The following is a 17080-nucleotide window of genomic DNA, read 5'->3' as shown; positions in this document are numbered from 1 at the left end:
GAGCCTATTTACAACTGCAGTTTTCTGCAGTGTTTTGTGGTACATATTTAGGTAGTATTTTCAACTACTGAAGCACTTTATTAAAGGTAAATATTACACCTATTACACATTACCTTTTAGAGGTTAACAATATTCTTTATTCTGGACAGTGTACTACAAAACTCAACTAACTTTTATACTGTAATTTAGTTATGATCACAATATTGCCTCAGCAAGAAAATGACCATTTTTGCTTATTCAAATTACCATGGGGTAATGCCAAAGATATTTTGCCTCTATGATAAAATGCAGTTGTGTATACCAAAATCATTTTACACATCAAAAGAGGCAGAGGTATTCATTAAATATACCTTGATATGGAGCACTAAATCCACGGTATCGGTGATTGCTGTCTGTAACAAAATGCAGTCTGAGCCAGTTTTTGTTGCTGATAATTGGTGGTGGTATATTCATTCCAGATAACCTGAATTACAGAAGACAACAAAAAAAATTTAAAAAGCTTTTAAGTAGTAAACATTTTCACTGAATTGGGACCCCCCAAAATGTCTACTTGTATACAATATTCGTGACTTTTTGCCTTGCTAACTTTTTAAGCACAAGTGAAATAGTTATTTTATGCATAGAGAAGTCAATCATAGAATAGTGTAATTCCAAAATAAGCTATTCCAATCAGCTTGCATATATTAGTAAAATCAACTGTAAACTGCATATAATTTTGATTCTCCAAAAATAGACAATAATAACCATAATGGCTGCTGAGCTGACAGTGCTGGTCACAGCATAACACATGTATGTATCAATACAGTATAGTTACAAAACAGAAAGACTTTAAAGCAATTGATATACTTTTTCTATTTAACATATTTTCAGCATTTCACATTCAATGGAAGATTTCACAGTTTCAATTCATAGAACAAGCACTATTTTAATGTAATTGCACAATATTGTACATTTAATGATTAGCTCTCATTATAATGCATACTTCTATAAGGCTCTGGAGGTCTGCTCCAACTGATAGATAGAAAACAGACTGTACTTTGAATATATAGTCACCACATATCTAGTCACAAAGGTAGCACTACATAATCTCCTTAAAGCAAAAATTTTAAACTATGCCCCAGATACTGGTCACAATTAGTAGATGAAATAACTCTCTTGCTCTCTAATCTTTTGAAGATTTCCAGCAAAGTAGTTTTGCTGATTTAATTCAACAAAGGAATACCACCCCTACATACCTAACAATTTCAATACTAGGTGTGTGTTATAAAGCCAAGGTAAAATACTCTCAAAAGACTATTACATCATGAAAGACAATTTTAGAATAAGGTTTCCTAATAACCAGTATATGACATATCTTTCCCGTTCTTCAAAGCTTACACTTTTCTTCATAGGAAGGCAAACTAGACAGCTGGTGTGTGTGTGTGTGTGTGTGTGCGTGTGTGTGTTGGAGGAGGTGATTTCTTCTCTCAGTGCTTGGCAGTCATTCATTCTAGGGGACAGGTAGGGGAGATTGGAATATCCATCCTTGCACATGTAATCAGCAGGTGTAGACACAGTGATGCAAAAACCCTTTATCTTACATTCTCCTCCTTTATTTCCTAAAACTCACTTTTCCTAGGATATTTGGGAGCTAGCCATCACTTTTAGTAGATGACCACCTGCCATAGCATAAAAATATGAATTCACATTTATTTTATCATTGTGCCCATGAATGAATAGAATGGGCTTGGCAACATTACTGTGTAATCCAATTTTTTTGGATTCTAACATGAACAAGTTGGGTTCTATCCCATATAGTTCTCATTTCTCCACCAGCTTTGGAATGAATTTTCTTTAATTTTTCCCCATCAATGCCTTATTTCCTCTCTTCATAGGGGTGACTGTTTACTAGTCAAGCCGGCTGTTTTTTTCATATCTGAATTGAGTAAAGACAGACATATAACATACCTGTATAATTTTAAAACTCATGTTTTAAAAATTTACTTCATTACTTTCAGAAAATGCAGTTATCCAGGTTATCTTTACTTTTGTTTGCTTGTTGGTTGGTTTGGTTCAGACAGCAATTCAATGAAAAAAAAAAACAAAACTTGGATTTGGTACAATTATATTTGCAGTACAGTAGCATGTTTTATGCCAGATTTTGATTTACAATTTGATTCTCTTCAATTCCCCGATTCAAGGAGCATAAACATCCATTAGGAGAAGTTTAAATTATTTCTGACAGGCTGCACACATTTCTAAATGTAATGAGAGTATAATACATGAATGGTTGTGAAAGACTAAAGAACAGAGTTTGGAGAACGGTCCTTAAAAAATCCAACAGATGAGAAGCAACACAACAAGGACATCACGAAAAGTGTGAGAGGAAAGAAGATGAAACAGACAATGCAAAAGGATAAACTTTCCATCTTTCTCAGGAACATCAAAGATAATTTGAGTAAGAGAGTGTCGTAAAAGCAAGTAATAGCTACTATGGAACTATAGTTTTTAACCTGAATTCACCTTCAGGAATTGAGAAAGATAGAACTGAAGATGTTACAGAAGCAGCAGCTAGGAAACACAATGTACATTAGGTGGAGCAAAAATGGCAATTTAACAGAGGTGGAACTAAGAGGATATTCCTGACAGCCTCAGTGCTTTTTCTCATGAAGCATAACTGTAGATAAGTCAAGACAGTGAACTAGAAATAGAAAGCAAGTGCACCAAAGACTCATTTGCCACCAGAGAATGAAAATAGCTTCACTGGTTATAAGGGAATCACACGGACCTTCCTGACTGTGGTAACTTAATATTGCTCACTATTTAAACATGATTTACACAGTATGACTTTGTGGCTTATGGAGCAATCTAGTAAATGAAGTTACATATATCTGCAACACATTTCACATGTTATCAGGAGGTATGAGAAATGGAGGACTAAGATGTGCCAACTAGAAAGATTCCATTAAACTAATTAATTGAGATAATTAATTTCTTAAATACTAAAGGAGATATTTTGTAAATATAAATCACTGTTAATCCTATATGACATTACTATGGTCATTTGAAGGTAGGCAATATGGATTAATTCTAGTATAAAGCCAGTGAGAATCACCCCTTAGTACTGAAAAGATTAAGTATACGCAACAATTATTAATTGAGCACTTACTATATGACAAACACTGATGCTAAGGGTTGGAAATATAATTGTAAACAACACATACAAGATCTGTGGTCTTATAAATAAAGAAGGTAACATAAACAAATGAGCGAGATAATTTCAGAAGGCGGCAAATGATGTACCAAAAAAAAAAAAAAAAAAAAAAAGAGTAACCTGATAAAGAATGTCTACAAATGAGGTTTCAATTGGTCTATTACCTTCTCTATTTTACACTCGAAATAGCCACACTCATGATTATATGTCACAAATTACTATACTGGATTTTAGGAGAATTAAATCAATGAAAATAATCATAATGATAAATGTCATAAATCTGTATCCTACAACAGTTATTTGTACCCAAAAAGAGTTTAAGACATGGCTTTTGTGTAATTAATAAATTTGAATGAACACTGTAAATTAACAATGATATAAAATTTCACTGCATATTCAATATAGAATACTGAAAATAATACAGTGTAACTGGCCATAATTAATCTTTGCTAAATTTATTTTTATTTACATCATTTTCCACAGAAATAGTAACTAAATAATAAATTGATATTTAAAAATAATGCAACATTGGGCTTCCCTGGTGGCGCAGTGGTTGAGAGTCTGCCTGCCGATGCAGGGGACAAGGGTTCATGCCCCGGTCTGGGAAGATCCCACATGTCGCGGAGCGGCTGGGCCCGTGAGCCATGGCCGCTGAGCCTGCGTGTCCGGAGCCTGTGCTCCGCAACGGGAGAGGCCACAACAGTGAGAGGCCCGCGTACCACAAAAAAAAAAAAAAAAAAAATGCAACGTTTTCTTTTACAGATAGTACCTTGGAGAATATGATCATAACCCTTACAAGATTTTTTAAAAAATCAAGTGTAAGAATCCTGAGAGAACCAGAGGTCTTTACCATTTTTTTCAAAAGTCCCTAGAACTACTATGAACTTACACCTTTGGTTTATAACTCTCTTGACAGGTACTCATTGCTGTCATCTGTTGACTTTGGTTCTCAACTTTCTCAAAATTAGCATTTGCAACAACAGGTGTCATCTTTGGTGGCTCTAACATCTATTTTTCAATCTGTTCAGTTCCCTAAGATCAGTCAAATCTAATGATCTGTTTTACCTCATCTTTAGTACCTATAGACAGTCAAACCTAAACCCATGACTTTTCAAATAATCACCTGCCTGACTCCTGTCATAGAGTATTCTGCCTATGCTTTCCTCTTAAGAGTTTTATAGTGCCTGGCCTTACATTTAGGTCTTTAAACCATTTTGAGTTTACTTTTGTGTATGGTGTTAGGGAGTGTTCTAATTTCATTCTTTTACATGTAGCTGTCCAGTTTTCCCAGCACCACTTTTTGAAGAAGCTCTCTATTCTCCATTGTACATTATTGCCTCCTTTATAAAATCTGAGATGACCATATGTGCATGGGTTTATCTATGGGTTTTCTATCCTGTTCCATTGATCTATATTTCTGTTTTTGTGGCAGTACCATACTGTCTTGACTACTATAGATTTGTAGTATAGTTTGAAGTCTGGGAGCCTGATTCCTCCAGCTCCGTTTTGCTTTCTCAAGATTCCTTTGGCTATTCGGGGTGTTTTGTGTTACCATACAAATTGTGAAATTTTTTGTTCTAGTTCTGTGAAAAATGCCATTGGTAGCTTGATAGGGATTGCATTGAATCTATAGATTCCTTTGGGTAGTATAGTCATTTTCACAATGTTGATTCTTCTAATCCAAGAACATGGTATATCTCTCCATCTGTTTGTATAATCTTTAATTTCTTTTATCAGTGTCTTATAGTTTTCTGCATATAGGTCTTTTGTATGCTTAGGTAAGTTTATTTCTAGGTATTTTATTCTTTTTGCTGCAATGGTAAATGGGAATGTTTCCTTAATTTCTCTTTCAGATTTTTCATCATTAGTGTATAGGAATGCAAGAGATTTCTGTGCATTAATTCTGTATCCTGCTACTTTACCAAATTCATTGATTAGCTCTAGTAGTTTTCTAGTAGCATCTTTAGGATTCTCTACATGTAGTATCATGTCATCTGCAAATAGTGACAGCTTTACTTCTTTACTGATTTGGATTCCTTTTATTTCTTTTTCTTTTTTGATTGCTGTGGCTACAACTTCCAAAACTATGTTGAAAAATAGTGGTGAGAGTGGGCACCCTTGTCTTGTTCCTGATCTTAGTGGAAATGGTTTCATTTTTTCACCATTGAGAATGATGTTGGCTGTGGGTCTGTCATATATGGCCTTTATTATGTTGACGTAAGTTCCCTCTATGCCTACTTTCTGCAGGGTTTTTATCATAAACAGGTGTTGAATTTTGTCAAAAGCTTTTTCTGCATCTATTGAGATTATCATATTTTTTTTATTGTTCAGTTTGTTAATATGGTGTATCACATTGACTGATTTGCATATATTGAGGAATCTTTGCATTCCTGGGATAAAACCCACTTGATCATGGTATCTGATCCTTTTAATGTGCTGTTGGATTCTGTTTGCTATCATTTTGTTGAGGATTTTTGCATCTATGTTCATCAGTGATAAGGCCTGTAGTTTTCTGTTTTTGTGACATCTTTGATCTTGGTATCAGGGTACTTGGTGGCCTCACAGAATGAGTTTGGGAGTGTTCCTCTCTCTGCTATATTTTGGAAGAGTTTGAGAAGGACAGGTGTTAGCTATTCTCTAAATGTTTGATAGAATTTGCCTGTGAAGCCATCTGGTCCTAGACTTCTGTTTGTTGGGAGTTTTTTAATAACAGTTTCAATTTCAGTACTTGTGATTAGTCTGTTCATACTTTCCATTTCTTCCTGGTTCAGTCTTGGAAGGTTGTGTTTTTCTAAGAACTTGTCCATTTCTTCCAGGTTGTCCATTTTATTGGCATATAGTTTCTTGTAGTAATCTCTCATGATCCTTTGTATTTCTTCGGTGTCAGTTGTTACCTCTCCTTTTTCATTTCTAATTCTGTTGAAATAGGTTGCAGATAGATTCATTATAACCACATTATCTTTGACATTTTAGGGATGTGTGTTTATGCATTTGTATGCATAAACTACTATTCATGTATATTAAGTAGTTAGGGTTGACAGGTTGGATATTATTAAATTAAAACTTCTGCTCGTTGAGTGGAGCTGGGTGTTAGCATTGAGATGGAGGTCGCTGAGAGGGCTTTCGCCATTTGATATTATGAGGAGCAGGGAGCTCTCTGGTGGAACAATATCCTGCACTCTGCTCTCCCACCTCAGAGGCTCAGGCCTGACACCCGGCCAGAGCACCAAGACCCTGTCAGCCACACGGTGTATAGTACAGGGAACTACATTCAATATCTTTTAATAACCTATAATGGAAAAGAATCTCTCTAGTGCTGATAAGCAATTCCAGAAATTCTGTTCTTGAGACAGGCTGAAACTGCAATTAAGTCTTGGTTTGCTGTCCTGGGGGCTAGTGGCTCTACCTTGAGCCTGTTTTTCTTTCTTCTTCTTCACACCGTGAGCCACGGAGGCAGTGTAGAACTAGACCAGCTTCCAGGACTCATCCTGACAGCTGCGACTCTTCTCCGACTCTCACGGGAATGAGGTTTGGCTGCCAGGCGTTCTGCCTGCCAGACACATGGTAGCGTACAACTCTCCACTGCTTGGCTCGGCCACTTTGCTGAGCTGCTTGTTTTTCAATGCTACCTAATATATCCAAATTTTCTACTCAATATCCCCACTTGGGTTTCAAATAGGTGTCTCAAACTTAAAGTCTAAATCAGAATTTTTGATGTCCCCTTCAAAAGTATGTTTTTCCTCTATTCTTCAATACTCGAATATACTTCAATATTCGTCAAATGGCACCAACACACATGAGTTGCTCAAACATTTAATTGTCATCTTTTAATTCTCTATTCTCCTCACTCCCAGAAGCCCAATCCATTTGCAAATCTTCTTCTGCCTCTAAAATCCATCTTAAATTTGTTCATTATTTTTACTGCTGCTTTTATCATAATAGCCAGGTCCCCATGGTCTCACATAGACCCTGCAGTAGGGTCTTCTTTTGATTCTACTGAGCATTCCTACAAACTGCTCCTTATCCAGTAGCCAAACTGTTCTTTTTCCAACCTACTTATTACTGCCATGCTTAACTTTTCATTAAACTTGAATTAAATTTGGACTCTTTACCCAGGCCTCAGAAAGCCTGGAAATTCCGGTCCTTGTCCACCCTCCTCGCTCATCTCACACGAAGCAACTTTACCTTTAGTACATTCTAGCCACACTGACATTTCTTTTTCCTTAAACATGGGAAATTCTTTGCCACCACAGGGCCTTTGCACTTAACATTTGCTAAGTTTTGAATGCCATTTCTCCAGATGGTCCTCTGGTTACCTAACCTCATCTTTCATTATTCAATCAAGAGTTTATTCCTCATGTGACTGTACTAGGTTGATCCATATCAGGCCCTCCCCACTCTAGCACATGATGCTACCTTAATATTCACATTTTTTTCAGTTTTTGAGCTGGTTCTTTTATTTACTAATTTAGTAATTTTAGAAGCCCTTCCTTTAGAGTACCAGATCCATGCAAGCAGAGACCTTGTCTATCTTGATCACCAATCTTAGAACTGCAGAGTAGTATAGAATCCAATTTAAATGAATTTCTTAAAATTCAATTGAATAGAAACTTTAACATCAATTTATAATTTAAAAAGAAAATTTAGGTCTTCTGTTTCAGTCAAAAATATGTACATCCATCAGGCATTCTGTGACAACAAAGTAAGATTCTCTATAATCTAAAAGTTACCAGAACATGGATCTATAATAATTCATAAATATTAATGGAACTATAATTTTGGCCATATAATTATCATGTACTATTACTCAAATCATAAATTAGAAAAGACACAATGAAGTTATCAATAAATAATTTCATTAGAAATAGCCATAAGAGAATTTTCAGTTATAAGTAATGTTAATAAAGATGAAAAAAAATACGTATGACAACCAAGAATCCAATATTTCATAACTAAAATAGAAAGTTTTTTAAAATTGTATCCTCCTACATACCTATATAATAACTACTTCAAAACTACTACTCTTAGATGCAGAGGAGTGAACAGAATTAAGTACTCCAAGGCTGAGTATCTAGGATGTGAAACTTTTTTTTTTTTTTAATAAAACTGCTCATTTTGTTTGATAGCTGAAGTAATGAACTAAATAGTAATATGCATTTTGTCAACACATCTTCAAACACTTTGATTTTCCTATTATGGAATCACTAAAGAAAAATCTCAGCCATGTTTACCTGTTAAGGGGATTATTTTAATGAGTTGATAGGGATTTCTTTAAATTGAACTCACTGTTCTTGGTAAATGAATACTTTTATTGATATGGAAATATTTTAATTAAAATATTAAAATTCCGTTGAAAATTCACATTATTGGGTACACAACCTTCTTTTAAATAAATTTCATGACTTTTTATCAGGAAAACTTGAAAATCATGATCTAATTTTGTTTTTATTGTTATTTTTAATTAGTAAACTACTTTCCTCTGAATATTAGCCAGTTTAGAACATCAGGTATTCTGTGTTCCATTAGAATATCGCCTGAGCTTTAAATATTTCCACTTAAAAATTTAATGAAATAGCTACACTTTAAATAAAATTCAATTATTATGTTTGTAAAACATTTTGTGTAACATATTAAAATTTTCATCAGTCTGTGTTTTTTTCTTTCAAACCAACAAGGAAAAAACTTAACCTCTAATCCAGGATAACAGAGAGAAATATTGGAAATAAATCCCTTAAGTTCAGTTTGTCTAATACTGATATATGATCTGGAATATGTCAATTCATCTGTTTCCATTCCAATCCCTATGTTAAAAACATGCACTACTGGGCTTCCCTGGTGGCACAGTGGTTGAGAGTCCGCCTGTCGATTCAGGGGACACGGGTTTGTGCCCCGGTCCGGGAAGATCCCACATGCCGCAGAGCGGCTGGGCCCGTGAGCCATGGCCGCTGAGCCTGCGCGTATGGAGCCTGTGCTCCGCAACGGGAGAGGCCACAGCAGTGGGAGGCCCGCGTACCACAAAAAAACAAAACAAAACAAAACATGCACTACTAAAATGATATGCTTAAAGATGCTGAGTTGAATTAAAAAAAAATGGAAATATTTATATTATAATTTTATAGTCAAATATTCCCTTAAGTACTCTTTCTACTTTAATTAAAATTATTTTATAAATCTAAAGAAGAAGCTTCCCTACTGATACCTGTAATCCAGTATCTTCTCATGGCTTCACTTATTTGAAAATGCTGAATGAGGCAAAATTATACTTTTGCTCTATGGTGGGTTTTTAATTTAAAAATTCAATACCACCTACAAAAAAATTCTACACACTCAAAGTTTAAGAAAAGCATATTGGAGATAATATAAACTTCAATAAATGATTTATAAGTATTCCAGATTAATAACTAACAAATTACATTATAGCTAGCATAGTGAAAGGTAAGCAGGGTTATAATCACCTGGAAATTAGCAAATTTATTCAAGAAATTACACAGGGCAACATTAATGTTTTGTAGCACAGAGTCTACTCATGATCCCCAGAGACATTCACAATGGTTAAAAATCTAAACAGTTTAGAAATTAACAACAAAAGCACAAAGGTCCATCTCTCTAGGCAACTCAAAGCAGATTAGATGATTTTATTCTGTCAGATTATATAAGCCAAAATTTACATTCCCATCACTGCATGAAACAAAGTCTATTAGATTTATGTTTTGAGACATAAATCTAGCACTTGGAAAATGGAAAGATTTATTTCTGATTTGGCCTTCATATGTAACTGTCTAATCATAGTGCCCTGATAACAGCTGTCCTTCAGTTACTGCATCCTACTTCCACAGTCTCCAGTCTACCCATTTCCCCTCCTACTTTTTAGATACTGCCTTTGTTTCAGGACAATAAATGCTTACATATAAATTAGATAAAATTTTCCCTGCTGATATTTTTGCTAACTACTGATTCACTAAAAGAAAACTACTACTTAAAATTGTATTTGAAATTCCTTTGTCGCTTACTAAATTCTAAAAGTGGCTATTGGCTGAAACGTTTAAAAGAACCTGAGACTGTAGCTATATGGAAGATGAAGGTATTACTTGCTAACTTGAGTTTTAGAACCATGAATCATTTTGGAAACACCAGTTATTTTTTAAAAAGTCTGATTTACAGAGAACAAAGAAGAAAGACAGGGATTTAGACATGGGCTATCACCTTTGCTTCCAGGTTTCTACTGGCAACATTTGAGTTGGAAACAGAAACAGGAACTTTCTACTTGAACTGCAGAGGAAAGCAGAATCCATTTCTCGGAAGCAGCTAGGGACTCAGCATAAGATAGAGTTTAGTGTAATACTTTTTTGCTTTTAATAAGATATACAAGTTAATTAAGGGTAATTAACCTAGCAGTTGGTTCTAAAGACTACAGGGCCTTGTTTTCTTGCCAAGGTTCATGTGGGACTCTGAGGGCTGCAGGTGCTTGGAACAGAATACCATAAACCTGAGCTTACTTAATTCGTGACAAAATACAATTAAACCATAGACAAAATTGTGATACGTCTCCCACCTATTTGTGCCTATTTAAAATCTTTGATTTTAAGCTATGGTATTCATGTATTTCAAAGAAGTACTACATATTATAAAGAAACATCATTATATCTGTTTTAAAAAAAATGGAAATGGAAGAAAAGGAGGTTGTACCAAATGATAATGCAGAAAATGTGCAGTTGGCCCCCTGGAAAACATCTCCTTCTCTTCTCTTCCATAAGGCCATAACTGTTATTTCTTTTTAAACTCTCTGTCAGCTTCTCCTCAGTTCCTTTATGGTCTCATATTTCCCTGCTCTCTAATGTTTAGAGTCCCATGCTCACTATTCTTGTGCTTTGGAAGGTATCCCTGAAAAACCTTCCTTACTTCAGAGGTTTCTGCATCAGCTTTATGTACAGGATGAACTTTAGTGTCAAACAGACTGTACTGGAGTGTTAGAGGGACCATCATCCACATGGATACTAAAGTCATCCACGATAACTGTTTGAATCACAATGCAGAGCAAATTTGTGAGTTTGCGAGTTAAGTCCTAGGAACATGACGTGGAATTACAGGAGGAAAGGAAATATGAGGCTGAGACAAAAAAACAAACATTTTCCTGTATTTTGTAACTGATGGGAAAGAAATAGATGGAATTAACTGTTCACACATTTCAAATGGACTTTTCTCATAAAGTTCTTTTAATTTTTAACAGCTGGTTTAGTTCCCCATGTATTTTTGATATTTGATTCCTATAGCTCTAGAATTTATACCTCTAGAATTATGTTCATGTTTTATAGTGGAAGCACATTTATTCAATATCATTGGGACACGTGAATGAAAAGTTAGTGAGCAGGGTATCAAATACTCTGTAAAAGGATCAACAAAAATTTTAAATACTTTATCTTAAGACATGTAGATGTATACTCATTCACTGATCTTCTGATATAAACCCAAGAATTTTCCCTTTAAGTAGATATCTAATAATTACAATTGTAATTAATTCCTTACATATTCTTTATACATAATTCATGATATACAATTTCTTACCATTCCAATTTATTTAAAATTGAATAATAATTAAATACACCTATTAAACAATCTCAGTTTTAAAATGCTTCTCTTTAATATTATTATTTCTACTATTTTTCTATTGTTTTCTACTTTTAACTATTTTCAGTTATTGTATTCCTACCTTTAAAGGTATCTTGTCCATACTCAGTCTATAGAAATTTTCAGTGATCCATCCTTATTAAGTTGTCCCAAAGCATCCAAATTATTTTCATACAAATAATTTTCACTGTTTATTCACTGATATTTCTTCAAGAAACATATATACATATTCACACTAATTCCCAAACCTATGGTCTGTGAATTTGTTTTACAAAGTTGTATTCACTGAATTCATCTGAAGCTACACAAAAGTATTTTCTGCTTTTGGAGGTGGTTTACATACATATATATGAAAGGAGGTATACTTTATTACAGATTTAGTGGCTTCTGATTGTCATATTGTTAAAGGCCAACTTACATGTAAGAAATAATTTGAATAATAATTTTGACTGTTTACATAAATCTAACTAGAAAAAGACAAATGAAAACAAAGCTATATACCCTACAGTGATAAACTGAGATTAGAATTCAGATTTTCTAAAATCCTTTGAATTTGTACAATAAGGATAGAATATTCTGCCTTCTTCCATCATACTTTTTATCCAACTGATATTGTCATTGCTGTGACACTGTAAGTTATTTAGTTAAAGCATATCTTCACTTCATGGATATTCATTTGAAAACTCTACTGATTTAAAATACATGTTACATTTTATACTAAAAATACCATGCTCTACATTTAACACATGTTTTGTTTTCTGCATTGTCAGATTTAATTTGGTGATGAAAGTGCAACTCAATCCATGTCGGACTCACTATTTATACACTTGGTTTCCTTTGAAAATCAAAACCCTGACCTAGAAAACAAGCATGCTGTTCAGGGACACCATCTTATAAGTTTGGTCGTTAGCCACCTGCTGTTCTCAATAAATCAGTCTGCAAACTACTGATCCATGTCACAGCATTTTCACCTATTTGTGGAAAGAATTGCTTACAAACCCACCATTCTTCCACTGAGTTTGTTCAGTTGAAGATATCCTACTTCCTTTAGGTCTAATTTATGTTTATAGACTTTTAAATGTAATATTGTAATAAGTATTAGTTAAAATGGTATATTAATAGGCTGTTAAGTACTGTTATATGTTGTAATATATTAAAGGACTTACCTAAATTCATTGCTTAAATGATATTATTCATTATAACTATAATGGTAGAGACTTATTATAATCAGTATATTTTAAAATCACTTCCATAGTTTTACATTATACCATTTGCTTTGTCTTCAATCTCAAACACTGTTAAGTAGCTTAGATAATTACTTAGTCTTTGAAATGGTGGATTAACTTTAAAATAAATTTATGAATACAATTAGTATGCATCAACAAGTTCCCATTTTTTTCATTTTGCTAAAAAATATGTATAAATTGTTTTGTTCTTTTTTGTTTCACTTTGCTTAATGTATAATCTACTTAACATGTTTACAGAGCAAGCACCCCAGAAGGAAATAATAAACCAGTTACACAGAACTTGAGATTCTTTAAAAAGATATGTTTCTTTTTAATTGAATTACTTAAGCCCTACCTTACTCTTCAAAAGTCTATGATACTCTTATCAATAATACCACAGGATAAAACTAAGTTATCAAGGAAACTAGTAAAGGGTATTTAATAAACGAACAAGATAAAGTCATCCTCTGGTGAGCTGGAGCCCCTGGTCCAGCTTGAGAGAATTTGCACATCTCTTCACAACCATATTCAGTGACAGGAGGTTACTAGCTTGGTTGGCATGGAATTGGAACACTTCACAGATCAGTAATTTTTTTCCTTTATTTTGGAAGAGGAAGTTTAGTAGCTTATCACTAAGGCCATCCCACCTCTGCAAGTCTAGAAAATATTCTGGATGTACTCTATTATACAGACGAAATGTTCGACATGACAAAATTATGTACCATAGAGCAGAGCCACCATAAGTTCAGCTTGGATGCTTTTTAAAGTAGTACAGCTCACTATGTTTAATAAAGTATCCATACAATGATTATTTCTAAGCTATGTGATTTCCTGCTGTATCTTCCACAATAAATTAGTGAAAAATACACAAATATATAATTGGTGATCTAAAGTTTTTGGATATAAATTAATTAGGTATCTGTAAATATATACCAAACATAGTGCTTTGGGCTTGTTTAGATTTTAATAAGCTATTTTATTTGGCAATAAAAAGTAGCTGGATATGTTATTTCTTAGGTCACCCTTAGTTTGTAACAATAAAACCATAAAACTATCTAGAAAAAATGTATCTTGCTATTTTAAGTTCCAAGTACATCAAAAAGCTGTTTCATGTCATTAAAGTCCAAATAAGAGACATGGGATGAGGGACAAAAATAGCCTGTTATTACTTTATCTGGTTTCTATAATACATTCCTTCAAACCCTCCATTATGATGTCATGAAGAGTTAGGAGATATTACAGCATGAGTAGCTGAAGTTATGAATTAAGTTCATAAAATTTAGAATCAGTAGTCTCCATATCAGGTGTGAAATGCGTATGATTTATTAGTATTGGTATCTATCATGTAGTCAATACTCTATATCATATTATGGTTACATTTTATAATATATACTATGTTGCTGTATATTATATATAATAATATATTAAATATTTGTATATATACATATATACTTTGTAAATGAATAAACAAATAAGCAAACAAACAGATATTGGCAATGAATACTCAATTGTTTTTTTCCTGATAGATGTGCAAATTTAGAAAGCATGGAGACTTTTGTTCTGTTCTTTCTTGTCTGAAGACCAAAAGCCCAGGCAAAAGCAAATCATCTTGCTCTGTATTTTGTGTTATAGAGTAATGATCAGCAGTAGAATAGCCAAGTTACTATTACAAGCTTCAGGTTCTTCATCCATAAATTTTACAGGAATTTCAAGATTGTTGTGAGGATTTTAAAGGTTTTAGCATATATCTTAGAGGGAAAAAGTGATTTTAAGTATTAGGTCTAGGCCCTATATATAGTTTGTTGTGGAGGGATAAAGTAAAGAGTGAGGAGGGGACTGTGGTAGAGAACTTCAGTTTAAAAAAAACGAAAATAACAGATGCGATACGCTATCTAAAACACAGATAAGATTAAAGGTGTGTTTGGCCAATCAGAAAGGGAAAATTTTAGTTGGAGTGACAGAATTCTTTCCAAGGCATTTATTTAATTTCAGACTTTAAAAAAATTAATTGAAGTATAGTTGATTTTCAATGTCGTGTCAGTTTCAGGTGTACAGCAAAGTGTTTCTGTTACACACACACACACACACACACACACACACACATATATATTCATTTTCAGATTCTTTTCCATTACAGCTTATTACAGTATATTGAATATAGTTCCCTGTGCTATACAGTTGGTCTTTTTTATCAATTTTATATAAAGAAGTGTGTATCTGTCAATCCCAAACTCCTTATTCATCCCTCCCCCTCCTTCAGCCTTTTAAATCAACTGTGCCTTGGATTCTAGCTTTCACTATATCAGAGAAGAATCTATAGTATACCTTGTTTGGACTTGTATTCCTACTATAAATCTGAGAAAACAAGCCTCACTAACATCAATCACATATATCATATGGGAGGATAAACCAGAATCTGTCTTCATTCCTGATTCTAATGTAGAGGACTAAATTGTGGTATAAGAAAAGAATCTGTTGACAAGGGTCATCTAAAAATCATGAACTATCTCTGAAGAAATGAATAGCTGTTGGTTTAAATTCTCACAGGTCAGGACTAAGGAAAATGCTTCTTTGTAATGCTGATATACTATCCCATAATAAATTAGGTATGGGTGGGGTGGAAATTAATGCCATTTTCTTTATTTCTAATGGAAGAGAACAGCCTCAATTTGGGTCAGTCAATGTAAAGGCCTGAATCCTAAAGGAACATTTTTTTATTTTCTAATAATCCAAGATTGGTTTTTGCTTCCTCTTGAAATGGCAAGGAAGGAAAAAGAGAATTCCAGCATTGGTTATCTTCTTGTGCTCCAATAGTTTACCTGGGAAAGATGAATAAGTGAAATTTTCTAGATCCCTTTAATCCTCACGTTCTCTCAGTATCCAGATTTTTCAGTAATGATCCAGTCTAAATGGAAGTCACTGTCCCTACTCTAAAATGGAATTCTACAACTCTAGTCTGTTACTACCCCTGGTTACCTTATTCTTGTCTATCAATAATGCGCCAACAAAGCAGAAGGATACTCTCTTACAGTCATGAAGATAGGGAAGATGTCCCATAATGAATTTAGAAGCACATGTCCTAGTTTAGACAGTCAAGTGCCTTTTACAGTTTTCACTTAAATCAAGTAGAAAAATTCTATGACCATTCCTTTTCAGATGAAGAAAAACTTAAATAGGTTAACTAACTATTCAAAGACACATGGCTAATAATTAGTAAAATAGGGCTTGAATCTAGGCCTGTCAGTTTCCAAAACTTCAGCACTTAAAACTACTACCCCATGCCTCTCTCAGGAATACTGGCCAGAAGGTTCAGCAAGGTCTTAGCCCTTTTCAAAGTCTATTGGGCTTTTTCTCCTATAATGTGACAGATGGCCTATTTGTACAGATGGCCCTCAAATCAGTAGCTATTTACATCTGAATCTAAGGATTTTATTTAAATTCGTTGTTGCTGAAAGTACATTTATTTACTTAAATGTTGAACTCTTTAGTATACTAAAATAATACATGTAAACCCCTCTCCATATGGTCAGAAATTGTGTTATCTTTTACTAAACGTTGCTAGCATGTATGCCTAGTGTTTGACAAAAGGTGGATAATCAATAAATGAACATATACATATATTCTTGCCCTGAATGTATACATAAACAAATGATCATCTAGGAGAGAAAGAGAAATATGTGTGTGCATGCATGTGTATATGTGTGTGTGTGGAGGTCGTACTTATTTTAAAGTATAAATATATTAGTCAAAATAGGCAATTTGAAGGCATTCTGTTTGAGCAGAAAACTATTCAAAGTTTAATCATGAACTTTTGTGGAAACAGCTCATCATACGTTAACAGGTAGCAGGTGAAATAAACCAACAAACTCTTTGAATCTATCTAATATTCCAGTAATTTTTTAAAGATACAACATTAGAATTGTTCGAAAATCTTAAAGAAGCTTGAGAAATTACTACAAAAACCACTGGGGTGAGTGGGCTGTCCATACATTGCAGCCATTATAAAAAGGAAAATTTTAAAAGAAAGAATAGGCTA

At 33.8% G+C, this 17080-nt stretch overlaps 1 protein-coding gene across 3 annotated transcripts in view; it reads right to left on the bottom strand.

The window, feature by feature from the left end:
- Positions 1 to 17080, bottom strand: part of CSMD3 (CUB and Sushi multiple domains 3) — a gene marked incomplete at both ends in the record, with an annotated part of 1078626 nt that overhangs the window by 726110 nt on the left and 335436 nt on the right. For all 3 annotated transcript variants that reach the window (XM_082674966.1, XM_082674967.1, XM_082674968.1), the window contains one exon: positions 351 to 463. In XM_082674966.1, the coding sequence (XP_082531092.1) occupies positions 351 to 463 (113 nt within the window). The remainder of the gene's footprint in view (positions 1 to 350; positions 464 to 17080) is intronic.

Source organism: Grampus griseus (assembly GCF_964374135.1).
Source record: "Grampus griseus genome assembly, chromosome: 17".
Lineage (NCBI taxonomy): Eukaryota > Metazoa > Chordata > Mammalia > Artiodactyla > Delphinidae > Grampus > Grampus griseus.
The sequence above is the reverse complement of the archived record's forward strand: the minus strand, read 5'-3'. Positions and strand labels throughout refer to the sequence as shown.